Source organism: Trematomus bernacchii, unplaced genomic scaffold (genome assembly GCF_902827165.1).
Source record: "Trematomus bernacchii unplaced genomic scaffold, fTreBer1.1, whole genome shotgun sequence".
Classification (NCBI taxonomy): domain Eukaryota; kingdom Metazoa; phylum Chordata; class Actinopteri; order Perciformes; family Nototheniidae; genus Trematomus; species Trematomus bernacchii.
Window position 1 is genome coordinate 5,404,822 of NW_022987973.1, and position 13,181 is coordinate 5,418,002.

A 13,181-nucleotide genomic window follows, 5' to 3' on the forward strand; every position below is an offset into this window, starting at 1 on the left:
GCTTACATGGATACTCACCACTTGGCTGGCTGACAGGGAGAAAGTAGACACCTGGGTTCAACTAACTCTTAACACACAGTCATTTATCTTTGACGAGGCTGAGCAGGCAATTGTCCAGCAGTTTAGAAAGGGCATGTGCTATTTCCAACCAAACAGATATGGATGAGGCCAATATAGATATATTGGCAACATAAATCTTTCAGACCTACATAAACATGAATTGATCTTCAGCTTTTTTTTTCTCATTAAACTTATACATTTCCAAGATATTATTATTTGCTCTAGTAAATATGGTTAGCAACATACACAAACACATTAACACTTTTTATGTGCCTATTGCCTTAAAGTTAAAACCTAGTGCATCAACATTTCACTATAGTGACTGAAGGAGACCTTTTTTTTAGCTTGTTCCTTCCCTTTTAGGAGGTACAGCTTTGAAGACTTAACACACATTTTCTGTATGCTGCAGAATCAGATAAGACTCAGGCTTAGGAAAGAACATACGTTTCAGAGGATTGGAATTTAACATAGCACATTACGTTTTTTACCTCAAGGTAAGAGGAGATATGAATTGGCTTTGGCAATATCTGTAATTATTTCACAACACCCTTGTGACCTAAGAAAGCACATTGCCCAACAAATATAGAATGACCAACACTCTTCCAATGCATTTTGTACACATACACCAACAAAAAAACACCCTATCAGACATTGATACCAGTTACTAAAAAACATTGATGATGTTCGCAACTATATGCTATATTATGACGTAAAAATATTGTGAAGACTACATTACCAGGATTAGATTTTAAATAATATAAAACAGAGTCAGGTACAGTCCCCTTGGAGTTAAAAGGTTAACTGAAGTGCAATGTCCATGCTTTTTTCAGGACAGTCTGCCATGAATATTATAAAAGCTATCAAGCATCATAACACGCTCTGGCATTTTAAAGACCTTTTAAAGAAGACAAAAACAAAGTCTCAAACATGCACCTGGAGCTTCAAAGACTCCCCAACTCTTATTCTGGACTTGAAATACACCAGGCACTTGACAACAGCTGTTAATCAGATAATGAAAGCCTCACAGTTACACAAGCTCACTTGTAGAGAAGCAACTATAAATTATTTGCAATGACAGCATACTAAGGCTGGGAAAGAGTGAGGGTGCGATTTGGTACCAGGCACTTGCTTTCCCAAACAGAATGACGCATCATACCAGTGCTCTGTTGAAACACACATTAGCCATTTCCCCTAAGCACACTATTTTAAGTTATTTATCCCGCAATAGGCGACAGACTTCATGCCCCTTACTGAAACCGTTAAAATAAATATATGACAAGCAAACTTTCAAGGATTCATGAATCATAGTCTATAGGAAACATCTTAAATACACATATGTTTATGACAGATGAAGTGTGAGCTTCATTGCGGCCTACAAATTGAATACACTCCACAATGTCTTCAGCCTTGGACACAGCCTGCTCAACACCTCAGATGTTAGTAACCCGAATACATAGTTTTAGGGTGAACTCCTGCTCCACTTACACTCTTCACCTCACTCACCTCAATCACCAAGTGACCTGCCATGGTAACAAGTCACAGGATAGCACTTGGAACAGGGGCCCATCAAGCGCACCCATAGGTCAGCGGGTGTATGGTGTAAGACTGTTGCCCTTTGACACTGACAGTGTTTCCGGGTTGGAAAGCTCTTGGCCAGGCCTGCCATGGTGGTCCACACAGATGGACTGCAGCTCAATCAGATAACCTCTCCTGGGGATCAGGTTCACCTCTGTAACTCTCATCCAAGACATCCAGGGTTAATCTCCCAGAGCGGAGATTGTTATCTGGATAAGAAAGAAAGAAATATTAAGGATATGGTGGTGGAAGTCTGGGTGACTGAAATTTAGTAGGTTTTTCTGACCTCTGAAAGAAAATGTGGCACAAGCTGAAGCTATGCAGCACTGCCATGGATTTTCTTACAACCCACCTGTAATGATAAATCAAAGTCAAATAATTGATGCATGTTGCTACGTTAAAGAAGTACGCATAGTTTTAAAAGTAACAATAAAAGAAAGGGTCACAAAGGTACAAACAGTGATGAGACTTGAACGGTTGTTTTTTAGGTTACTGTGGCTTTAAGAGCTTGAACCGGAAGAGCAAATAGCTTCACCGGCACTGTTGCGTTTTCTTTTCCGCTCAGGTCTCGTAGTGGTGAGAGCGTGGATTTCATCCTCAAGGCTCACAAAAACATCAAAAATGAGCGTCCCAGCATTTATCGATATTACGGAAGAAGACCAGGTACGACCCATGTCTTTAAGAACAGATTTTCCGTCGTCCCGCCTTCGGATGACTAGTTAAATGTGAAGCAGCCAAACAGATAACTTAGCATGCTAGCAAGCTAAGATGCTAACCGTTGCTGACAGCTACATGCTGATTGTTAGCGAGCTACGTACTGATGATGCGACATATGTGGAAGCACGTCGTTAATGATATCATTAAACGTACTGTTGTGTATGTAAATCGTTTTCCTTTTCTTTTTAATTTCAACCTGGTTACGGCTAACGTTTTTACGCATTTCTTCAAAGTTGTTACCTTACGATAGCTTAGAATGCTAAAGTTAGCTACTCGGCCATACATGCATCTACATCAACAAAGAGATAAAAGACAATAACAAGCCACCAAAAACGTCCTGCTTTAGTGCAGAGGTGGAAGAAGTACTCAGATCTTATACTTAATTGGAAGTAGAAATACCGAAGCTTAGAAATAAGAAAGAGTCCTGTAATCTAAATGTTACTCAAGTAAAAGTACGAAAGTATTGGCATCTAAATATATACTTAAATTACCAAAAGTAAAAGTACTCATTATGCAGTATGGTCCTTTTCAGAATCATATATATTATATATTTTGATGCTATTCTTTATCAAGCTGGTAAAGGTGAAACACGTTTGACGTTTTTTTCTTTTACTGCATGCGAATTTTATCCAGGTCTTAATTCAGAGTTGATCATATTTGTTATCATTAATCTATATCTGCAATGCAACTAAACGTACTACATACATTTAGTGGGGTAAAAGTACAATATTTACCTCTGAATTGTACAAAGTAGCATAACATGGAAATGCTCAAGTAAAGTACAAGTACCTCTGGATTGTACTTAACTACAGTACTTTAGTACATCTACTCAGTTACTCTACATCACTGCATAGGCGATACATTTAACTTGGTTTAATAAAAAAGTATCAACGTTTTTTCTCTTTGCTTCTAACAACTATTTGTAACATATTTGTATTCCAAACAAAAAGTATGTACGGTTTGCAATACAATAGCAGCTAGGATAACACGTTAGGCTAATCAACATCTATTACATTATCGACACGGGTATCTTTGGGTTGTACGGTTTTGTGTAACAGTCAATAATACTCTTACATTTGACTTTACAACATTACAGGCGTTGGAGCTGAGAGCCTACATCAAGGCCAAAGGAGCTGAAATATCAGAGGAGAACTCAGAAGGCGGACTTCATGTAGATCTGGCTCAGATCATCGAGGCATGTGATGTGTGCCTTAAGGACGATGATAAAGGTAGGCGATCATAAAGAACAACCCTGCTTTAACCACCACACCACGATATGCCTTTTTCATAAGTAAATGATATGTGTTTATGTATAAAATGTCTTTGATGGCTTATACAGTGATTGATGCCCAGTTCTAGGACCATGCATCTGGCTTCTCGCTGGATAAAGTTTTGCATTACTTATGACCCTCTCTCTTTCTCCCTGCAGAGGTAGAGAGTGTGATGAACAGCATTGTGTCTCTGCTGTTGATCCTGGAGACGGAGAAGCAGGAAGCTCTCATTGAAAGTCTATGTGAGAAGCTGCTGAAGTCCCGTGAAGGAGAGAGACCCTCCCTCAGGATGCAGCTGTGGGTCCTTTCTGCTTTTTTTAACCTTACTTCTTTTCTTTTTTTACATTATTCCCTAATATAGCTAATGTTTCCAAAGATCCGACCATGTATACATTTTACATTCATCCACAATAGGCCATTGTTTTGATGTTGGTTAATATGTACCTGCTGGTCTTGTGAGTTTAACATAATGATACTGTTTACCTCATCAATATGCAGGACAGCTGCTATCTTCTTTTCAAAACAAACATGTTAAACATACACTTAAGAAATCAGTTCTCTGTTCAAACACTTGACCATCTCTTTCATGTTTTGATGTTTAAGGCTGAGTAACCTGTTCCACGGCATGGACGAGAACACCACAGTGAGGTACACTGTCTTCTGTGGCCTCATCAAGGTGGCTGCGACTTGTAATGCCATTGCTTTCATCCCAACTGACCTTGATCAGGTATACCTGTTCACCATTATTAAATATACCTCATCATTCTGCAACGTTGTCTGTAGTTGATTTATGAAACCTTTTTGTGCTGCTGATCAGGTGCGCAAGTGGATTATCGACTGGAACCTGACCACAGAGAAGAAGCACACACTATTGAGGCTGGTGTATGAAGCATTAGTTGACTGCAAAAAAGGGTAACTACTTAAAGGTTCAGATGAGTAAAATTCATGTTTTGAAATGCACTGATGCAGAAATATCAATACACATTAAGATGGATAAACTGCATGGAAGAAGAGTTTATTTTCCGCATATACACCTCTAGACCCACCTACCTATAGGAGTTTTCAACAATCTATCTACTAATTTTACAGCGATGCTGCAGCAAAAGTGATGGTTGAGCTGCTGGGAAGTTACACAGAAGACAATGCTTCACAAGCACGTGTTGATGCCCACAGGTAAACTTGTCAACAATTGTCATTAAGCCTCGATATAACTTACCACCGTCATACAAACTTCCATCCGTTTATGCCCCTTATCTTTAGATGTATCGTCCGTGCTCTCAAAGACCCCAACACCTTCCTGATTGACCACCTGCTCACCCTGAAACCGGTTCGATTCCTGGAGGGAGAACTCATCCATGACGTGAGTACTGTTAAATATCAGGACAACGTTCTGCCTGTACAAAGATGAAATGACTGTTTCTTGAGTCTGATAATGACAATTCTCTCTTTTCCGAATCTTTTTTTCAGCTATTAACCATCTTCGTCAGTGGAAAACTGATAGCCTATGTAAAGTTTTACCAGAGTAACAAAGACTTTATTGACTCTCTTGGTAAGTGGCTATCAATAGAGATATTGGTTACATGAATTCTACTCAAACATACACCATGAATTGATTTTTAATGTTTAAAAAGATAAAACAAACGGGTTAGTAAATCAGAAATTGCATGTTATGTGATTGTCTAATTCCCCCTAAAACCTTAATGTAGTTGGTGAGAATTAAAAATGCATGTTGGCTTTTTACCATATTTGTAAATCGGTATTGATTGATTGTAAGTGTATTATATCTTGTGTTTCATAATAAACCTGTTTTGTAATATAATTCTGCCACTTTAAGAGTGTATCTAAAGAATACCACCTTTTAAAATGGTTACAAGATTTCTATAGCCGTTTTTATTAGGACTAACTGGACAACTTTTCCCATAATAAACTCTTATAAATATTTAGCCAATATACTGCGCCCTGTTGATACAGTACAGGAATGTGCGTATGTCAGCAGTGTGTCTTTTCACTACTAAGGCTTTTGTGTAATTACCAGCATGTGTAGGATGGACTCTCAAAACAGACAATTTGGAGCAGTGTTTTTGTTAATGAGTAGATTCCCTGACTTCAGGCTCCTAAATGCAGAAACAATTATCACAGGGAAACTCCCTGAGTGGAGAGTAATCGACTGTGACTGTTTGTGCTTAATGATCCCTGCGTGTTGCTCTCCAGGCCTGTCTCACGAGCAAAACATGTCCAAGATGCGCCTGCTGACATTGATGGGCATGGCTGTGGAATTCAAGGAGATCTCCTTCGACACCATGCAGCAGGAGCTGCAGATTGGAGCTGATGACGTTGAGGCCTTTGTCATTGACGGTAAGAGCACTTCACCTCAAATGAATCCTTGCTGTTCAACCTTGTTAAGTGTACTGTCAGTTTCTCACAGGCAAGACAAAGGGCACAGTTGTAATACGGCTGGAGTGCACATTCAAAAATGTTATATTTTCAGTTTGCATATTTGGTTGACATTCATACACATGTTTTATAAGCTTTGAAAAGCGATTCATCACTGAAGTGTATGTTATTCAAGAGCGCAGGTATGGTTAAGCCCTCTTTAGATCAGCAGGTTTGGAGTCTCAAAACATGATCAACTTTTTTTTGCTTTTTTTCAAAAGTCTGCACACAGACAACAGAGTCTCCGTTAGTCGGTAATTATCGGACTATGACCGGCAAAATATGCTGAAGACCGGCAAATCTATATCTCTCCGGTCAAAATGTCCGGTCAATATAATTTCCCCTTAGCGCAATACCGCATCAGTTGTGCCACTTTTGTGACAGACAAGAGGAGTCAATACGTTACATGCACAGTCACTTCCTTTCTAATGTCTGACATTTAATGTGGAGAAAGAGATTTAGGCCCCGGCTCCACGGGAACCCATACGGCAAAACGCATCGGAGTAACGCAAACGCAAACGCAAAAAAGCTTCCGCCCACACGCAATATACACCGGATTGTGTCAAGCTCCACGACACGGCTCCGTTTACATCCAACCGCTGGAAAAGCTGCAGTACATATGCCGAACCTGTACGTGGAGCTGTAACTTCCTCCACAAAAGCAGCAACTTCCTCCACAAAAGCAGCGAAGAAGAATGGTTGTCATGGCTGCACTTCTGTTTATTCTCCGCGGTGGGGGCCGAGGGATCCGGGCAGAGTTTTTCGCCGGTCAACGTGTGTTAAAGTTTAAATCTTCCGGACAAACTTATAAAAGTGCTGGTCAAAGGTCTTCTTTGTTATTTATTGAGCTTTAAAACAAATGAATAACGACGATATAATGATATATAATAATAAAATACACGGAGCCTGTCTCTTTTTCCTCTCTTCTGACAGCGTCAGTGTCTGTCTCATGCAGCAGCTGATCCAGTAATGATGACTCGACAGTAAAAATAAACATATTTATAACTAGTTTAGGTAGTTTGAGAGGTAATTAAAATAGCTAAGGGTGATTTTCTGACTTGAAGTGTGTGTTTTCCTCCCGCTGCGTGTCTCCGTCCTGTCAGATTAGACTTCACTCGCGTTTATGTCCATATCGAGATAAAGATAAATAATCTGAATTCAGTGTGCAGTGTACTTTTGCGGGGGTGAGCAGCAGAGGCGGGGCTATTGCGTCGTCATTATCAGAAACGGATGACCGTATAGGCTACCACACGGCCCCGTTGGACCCCCCAGAGCGCTCCGTTCCCAGATCTATCCACCTTTGGACCCGTTGTCGTTTGCAGGGTCTGTTTCTACGTTTCCGTTACGCCGTCGTCGAGCTTAAAGGGCTATACGCATGAGAAATATGCGGATTCAACCCGTTTTCGTTCCCGTGGAGCCTAGGCCTTATCCTCCTGAAGGGGAAATTTTGACCCCTCGTGTAAACAAATGCTTAATGCTGCATAATGCTGCGCTATACTTTTGCCGCCACACCCCTGTTGCCAAGCAACACTTATAGGTGTCCTTTGATACGCAGGCAGTCATATCATTAGCTAGATCTGATCGATATGGACATAAACGCGAGTGAAGTATAACCAGACGAGAGAGAGAGAGAGAGATCAGAGAGCAGATCAGCTGCTGCTGACGGAGACACGCAGCTCTGCATGATCACAGCCCCGCCCACTGTGACGGACCGGTGAGCGGAGCAAAACACACAATTCAAGTTAGACCTAACACACGTAGCTAGTTTATCTACATCTGGAACAACCTTAACTAGTTATTAGGGTTGGGAACCGAAACTCGGTTCCAGATGAGAACAAGATAAGAAAATGCCGGGTACCCATACAAAATACACAATTTCGGTTCTGCTTAACGGTTCCTAAACGCCGTAGACCCTGTATTCCACCGGGTCCGTCTGCGCCGCGGTGACCCAGTGGAATACAGGGTAAGGGCGGACTGGCCATCTGTGTGTTCTGGAGAATCACAGAACGGCTGGTCGTCAGCGGGCCGTTGACGGCCGGCTCGGTACGCTGACGACCGGCACCGCCCTTCATTTTTTTAAACGGCATCATGTAAGTTGCGCTGACAGGCGACAGAGGACCACAGTTGCCCCGCAGCGAGGCTCCCCCCGCCCTCCCGTAGACAGTTCATGAGCTCAGTCACTTCATAACACCAAAGATGGATCGCGGTAAACGCTCTAAAGTGAGGCTCCACTCCACTAAAAAAGAAAAAGACAAGGCACAGTGTAATGCCTGTTAATAGCTTGCCACAGGCATAGCTCAGTTAAAATAAAGCACAGCTAATCTGCAATACATTTGTATTGCATGTATATTTTTTATTTGTAAAAAATTCAGTTAAAGCTTAAAAGAATAAAGATATTTTTGTTATCTAAACGTTTGACCTCTTTCCTTTACAATTTTGGAATCGAAACGGGGAATCGATAAGAACCGGAATCGATACATTTCAAACGATACCCATCCCTACTAGTTATAAATATGTTTATTCTTTACTGTCGGTTCACTCATTTCTGGATCAGCGAGCTGCATGAGGGACCGGCTGTCAGGAGAGGCTCCGTTTATTATTCCCGTGTTATTATCCAAAGTTACTGTACAACTTTGAATAATGTAGTTAATCTACTATAATTAGTTTGTTTAATATAGAGTCGTTATGAATTTGTTTTAAAGCTCAATAAATAACAAAGAAGACCTTTGACAGGCACTTTTCTCATTTTGTCCGGAAGATTTAAACTTTTTTTTTAAATCTAACGGAAACTCTGACAGACAATATCTCATAAAAGTCTATTTTTACTTGTACACGGTTCCATAGTGTATTATTTAATAATACATGAGACTTGTATAGTGCTTTTCTAAAAACTCAAAGACGCTTTAATGTCACCCAAAAGCATTTGCACTGCATTGTGTTTCATGAACAAGTATGTTATTGAACGGGGCTTTGATTCACCATTCAGTCCCTTCATAAAATAAAAGCAGAATATTGATTTATATTTGACCAGTCTGATGTGCGTCGTTATACCGTAGCAGCCTGTTTGTTGTTTTCATCTCTTTGAGAAAGGTTAACACGTGTTGTAGGGCCGTACATTATATGGCGCTTTGCTATTACGAATGGAACTCTGACACCCGTCACAACCCGGTGTTGTTTGAATGACAATGAATTACCCTGTATGTTTAAGCATTTTTTTGTCAGTGATGTTTAAATGTTCAGCCTCCACTTCATTGACTTTCTTTCTGCTTTCTTCCTATAGCTGTACGGACCAAGATGGTGTACTGCAAAATTGACCAGACGCAGAGAAAGGTTATTGTGAGGTAAGTCCTTTCATCCAATAACATCATATATGGCTTATCTGTATTACCTTCTCTAAAGTAAAGGCTTAATACCAACCTAGACCTTAAGTACTTAACCTGGATCGTTGGAAAAACATGCTCCTGAAAACAGTCCTAATGCTGATGGTGCCACCACCTTTGCGCTCTTGGTGATTACCCCTCATTACATAATATTATTTCGCAGTACAGTTGATGTGAAAACATCAGGTTCAAATTCATGAATTAGTTTTATTTTATTTATGTGGAGCCTTTTGTTTATATTTTATGAAAAGTCCTTATATGCTTATGTTAGGCTAGTAACAGGCTACAAGATTGACTAACGTGAAAATTGATACGTTTATTTTACTGAGTCCAGCCAAAGCTGTCTGTTTTCTGGTCAAGGTCAACGATGCTATGAGTTTATTTGGTTCTGGTCTACAGAGAAATGTGCCATGTGTGTAGAAAATACCATTGTTTGTTTGTTTGTTTATTTATCAAGAAATGTTTAGATGTATTTTTATAGAACACGATTTTGGTTCTGTATAGATTTGATGTAATGTCTTAATACAGAAAATGAGCAATGTCATGTTTTTTGTCACCCCTACATTTACTATAGCTATCAAATGTATTTTCCCAAGGTTTAAGACGTGACCTTTGCTTTCTTTCTTATAATTTTTCATTTAACATTCTTGCTTTTCTGTTTTCCACTCAATCAGCCACAGCACCCACCGCACCTTTGGCAAGCAGCAGTGGCAGCAGCTGCACGACAGCCTCAGCTCCTGGAAGGCCAACCTAGCAGCCGTCAAGACCAGCCTGCAAGCCCTGTCCCCTTCTGCTTAGTTCCACCGTAACCCAACTGTCTAGACTGCCTGGCCCCCCATTATTTTCAGCTTTCCAAATCATCAGACTGAATTGATCAGTTTTTATATTAATCCAATTAAAGAACTGTGGAGATCACCTGTCGTTGATCTTTTCTTGTAAAAATAATTGAAGTTTTCTTGGGGAATTTTATGTCACAGCAAGTTGTGTAACACACAATAAACTAGAATTTGATGGACATTTTCAAAATGTGTGAAACAGCCAAAAGCTTAACTTTGCCAGTAATGGATAATACATATATCATCAGTCTTCTCAGACTACTTGCACATTAGTTGCCTTATGATTATTTTTCAGAAAGCCATACATTCACTTTAATGGGGGCTCTTCCTCTAGCGGCTCTCAACATCTGGTTTTAGTTAAAGGACGGCATGCCAGTATTAGATGAGCTGTGTGACTGGGGTGAGAAATAGCCTGCAACAGGAGGGTCACTTGTCTGGGAACACATGAGAGGTGACAATAGTAATGTGAACTTAAGATGACCCTGTCTGCTGGGGTCGGAGCTGTATTACTGTAGCGTCAACACTTAGAGCTTGTGGCGAAGGCTGATACACTGCCACTAAATGTATAACTGTCAACTGGGATAAAAGATACTGTTCAGCTGTAGTCTGCATTACTCACTGTCTTTGGATGTGTGTGAAAAGTGGAAAAACAAGGACTTGTACATTCCAGCTTTGAGTTTACCTTACTTTTCCCATTGATGTTAAGTTCCATTTACTCCGCACTCTTCTCAGGCATCGTCCAGAGCATTAGGATGTGAACTAGTGATATATGGACGAGGCATTAGGTGTAAAAGGGGTCTGTTGGAGTTCTCTCCCTCTGGGGCTGTGATGAAATCAGCCCAAACTGACAAAGTGCAGACTACTGACATTGCACCCTGCCCCCACCCCAAATGCACAGATTTTCTTTGACTAATAAAGCCACAGCTCAACCTGTTTACCCTCGTCTTTTAGTGGTGATCCACTCCTCATTCTCCACCCATTAAAGTCGTAATCTGATCATTTCAGCCCTGCCACTAAAATATTTCCACTCAGATGAAATAGGCATTAGAGGTACACATTTATTGCCGCAGTGTGTATTTTTTCCTATCATAGCTGAGGTCTGCAGAGGCTCACCGCTCACTTCTGTCCAGTTGTCCACAGGGAGCAAGCATCTCCGACTCTTATCAGCGGGTGTAAATCACAGAACACATTCTCAGGAGCATAACCTCATCACAGCCACTTGCAAGGTGGAGCGTAGAGCAGATAGAAACAAATGTGACCATGGCTTAACACAATGTTTGCAAAGCCCTATATCTTGGTTTCTATAGCTCAGCAAATGCTCCTTTACCCTTCTTTTCAGCTACTTTTCTCATTATGTTAAAGGGATATCCTTCTCTTTCTCTTGTCTGTAATTTGTCTCCCTGGCTTTAAGTAACTGTTTTTCTTGATAGTCGGTCATGTGAGATGTCCCAGATGTAAAATAATGCGTGCTGTGGTTTATCTGGCTCAAGCCTCATGACCCCTTCTTATCATAGTCAGATAGAGGTAGTTCTGAAATGTTCACAGATGAAACAAATTAGTTGATATTCCAATTGTGATATGACTTCCTAACTGGCCTCTTTTGCACATGCAGCTCAGGTCATCAGCAGATATGGTAAAAGTAACTTAGTACAATTTACTCCAATGCTGTACTTACGATTTTGAGTGACGTGTATTTTACTTGAGTATTTCCATTTTCTTCTAAATTATACTTTTACTCCTCTGCATTCCAGCGGGATTGTTGGGCTTTTTGACTCCATGCCGTTTATTTAACATTTACAGATATTGATTTAATCTATAATAGGGGCCCCTTGTCATGTTTCAGATTTCTTTGAGCTGTCACCAAAGATCAGAAGGTTTTCACTTGAATTACTCTTCACCAGAGATCTAAAAGTATCCAACATTTCACACAATTAAAGCAACAATTAACAGCAGAACTTGTTTTGTACTTTCTTACGTAAGTCACAACCCCTCCAACAACAAGTACTGCTACTTTTCATATGCATAGTACATTACATATATAGAAGTTTTGTCATTTCACAGTATTAGCAGTACTCTTAATTTGGTGCATTGGAATTTACCCAGGTGATGGATCTAAATACTTGACCACCTCTCAGAATTCACTGTTAATGAGCATAAACCTTGCTGTGTGGACTGATGAAAATCCACATGAATTTCCCAGCAGCAGGACACTATTAATCATTATGACATTGATATGGCAGTATGTGGTGTAAGGTGGTTATCTCATCTGACATCACACACATTAGATAAAGTCTGGAATTTCTCATTTTTTTACCCCTTTTATTCATATCAACATTCCTCTGGGAAAAATCTAAAACTCTGACGGTATCCAGAGATGCAGCCAAACACAAGAGAGGGGCCCTCACTGCCTTTCAATTAGCACTATCCAGTAGTCAGCAGATACTGTTCAATTGTATCCTATCTTTGCTTTACATAAACACTGGCCAAGAGGCCCAGAGGCTCAGAGACAGATATGTGTATGTACATAGTTGGAGAGTGTGAAACATAAACACTATAATAGAGGATGGTTTGCCAGGCTTAATGGGAAACGTTACAGTATCTTGACAGTGTTGCTTCATGTTTTGTTGTTTGGGGTGTCTCTAAAGTTGCTATAGTCCACAGTGAAAAAGGGCAGACTACGTGCAATTTAACAGATGCCTCTACTCTGTCAAAAAGACTCTGGAGCCCATAACACAATCTTTTACCATCCAAGGCCTGTGCATATTGATGTAGTCTCCAGCCCCTGAGTTACTGACAGATCTTGACAAAGGAGGTTAAGTGCTTTTAGAAGAGTCCTCATGAAAAGATCCCATTTTGTGCATTGTGTTACAACAGAATTGTCATTTAACTAAGATTGCTATTTAAGTGCAA

At 40.3% G+C, this 13,181-nt stretch overlaps 1 protein-coding gene across 1 annotated transcript; it reads left to right on the top strand.

Moving 5' to 3' along the window:
* The first annotated feature begins 2,139 nt into the window (after nt 1–2,139).
* Nucleotides 2,140–10,350, top strand: eif3m (eukaryotic translation initiation factor 3, subunit M). The gene is made up of 11 exons (XM_034116870.1): nt 2,140–2,298; nt 3,449–3,581; nt 3,782–3,920; nt 4,227–4,350; nt 4,441–4,535; nt 4,713–4,796; nt 4,884–4,983; nt 5,091–5,172; nt 5,835–5,978; nt 9,336–9,396; nt 10,110–10,350. The coding sequence occupies exons 1-11, from the start codon at nt 2,257–2,259 to the stop codon at nt 10,231–10,233; spliced, it is 1,128 nt and encodes a 375-aa protein (XP_033972761.1). The 5' UTR covers nt 2,140–2,256; the 3' UTR covers nt 10,234–10,350.
* The last annotated feature ends 2,831 nt before the right edge of the window (nt 10,351–13,181 follow it).

Bases quoted from the DNA above. Each gene is read 5' to 3' on its own strand.
- eif3m (XM_034116870.1), top strand. From the start codon at position 2,257: ATGAGCGTCCCAGCATTTATCGATATTACGGAAGAAGACCAG. The intron at 4,984-5,090 runs GTGAGTACTGTT...TCTTTTTTTCAG, and splicing joins AGGGAGAACTCATCCATGAC to CTATTAACCATCTTCGTCAG. The intron at 5,979-9,335 runs GTAAGAGCACTT...TTCTTCCTATAG, and splicing joins TGAGGCCTTTGTCATTGACG to CTGTACGGACCAAGATGGTG.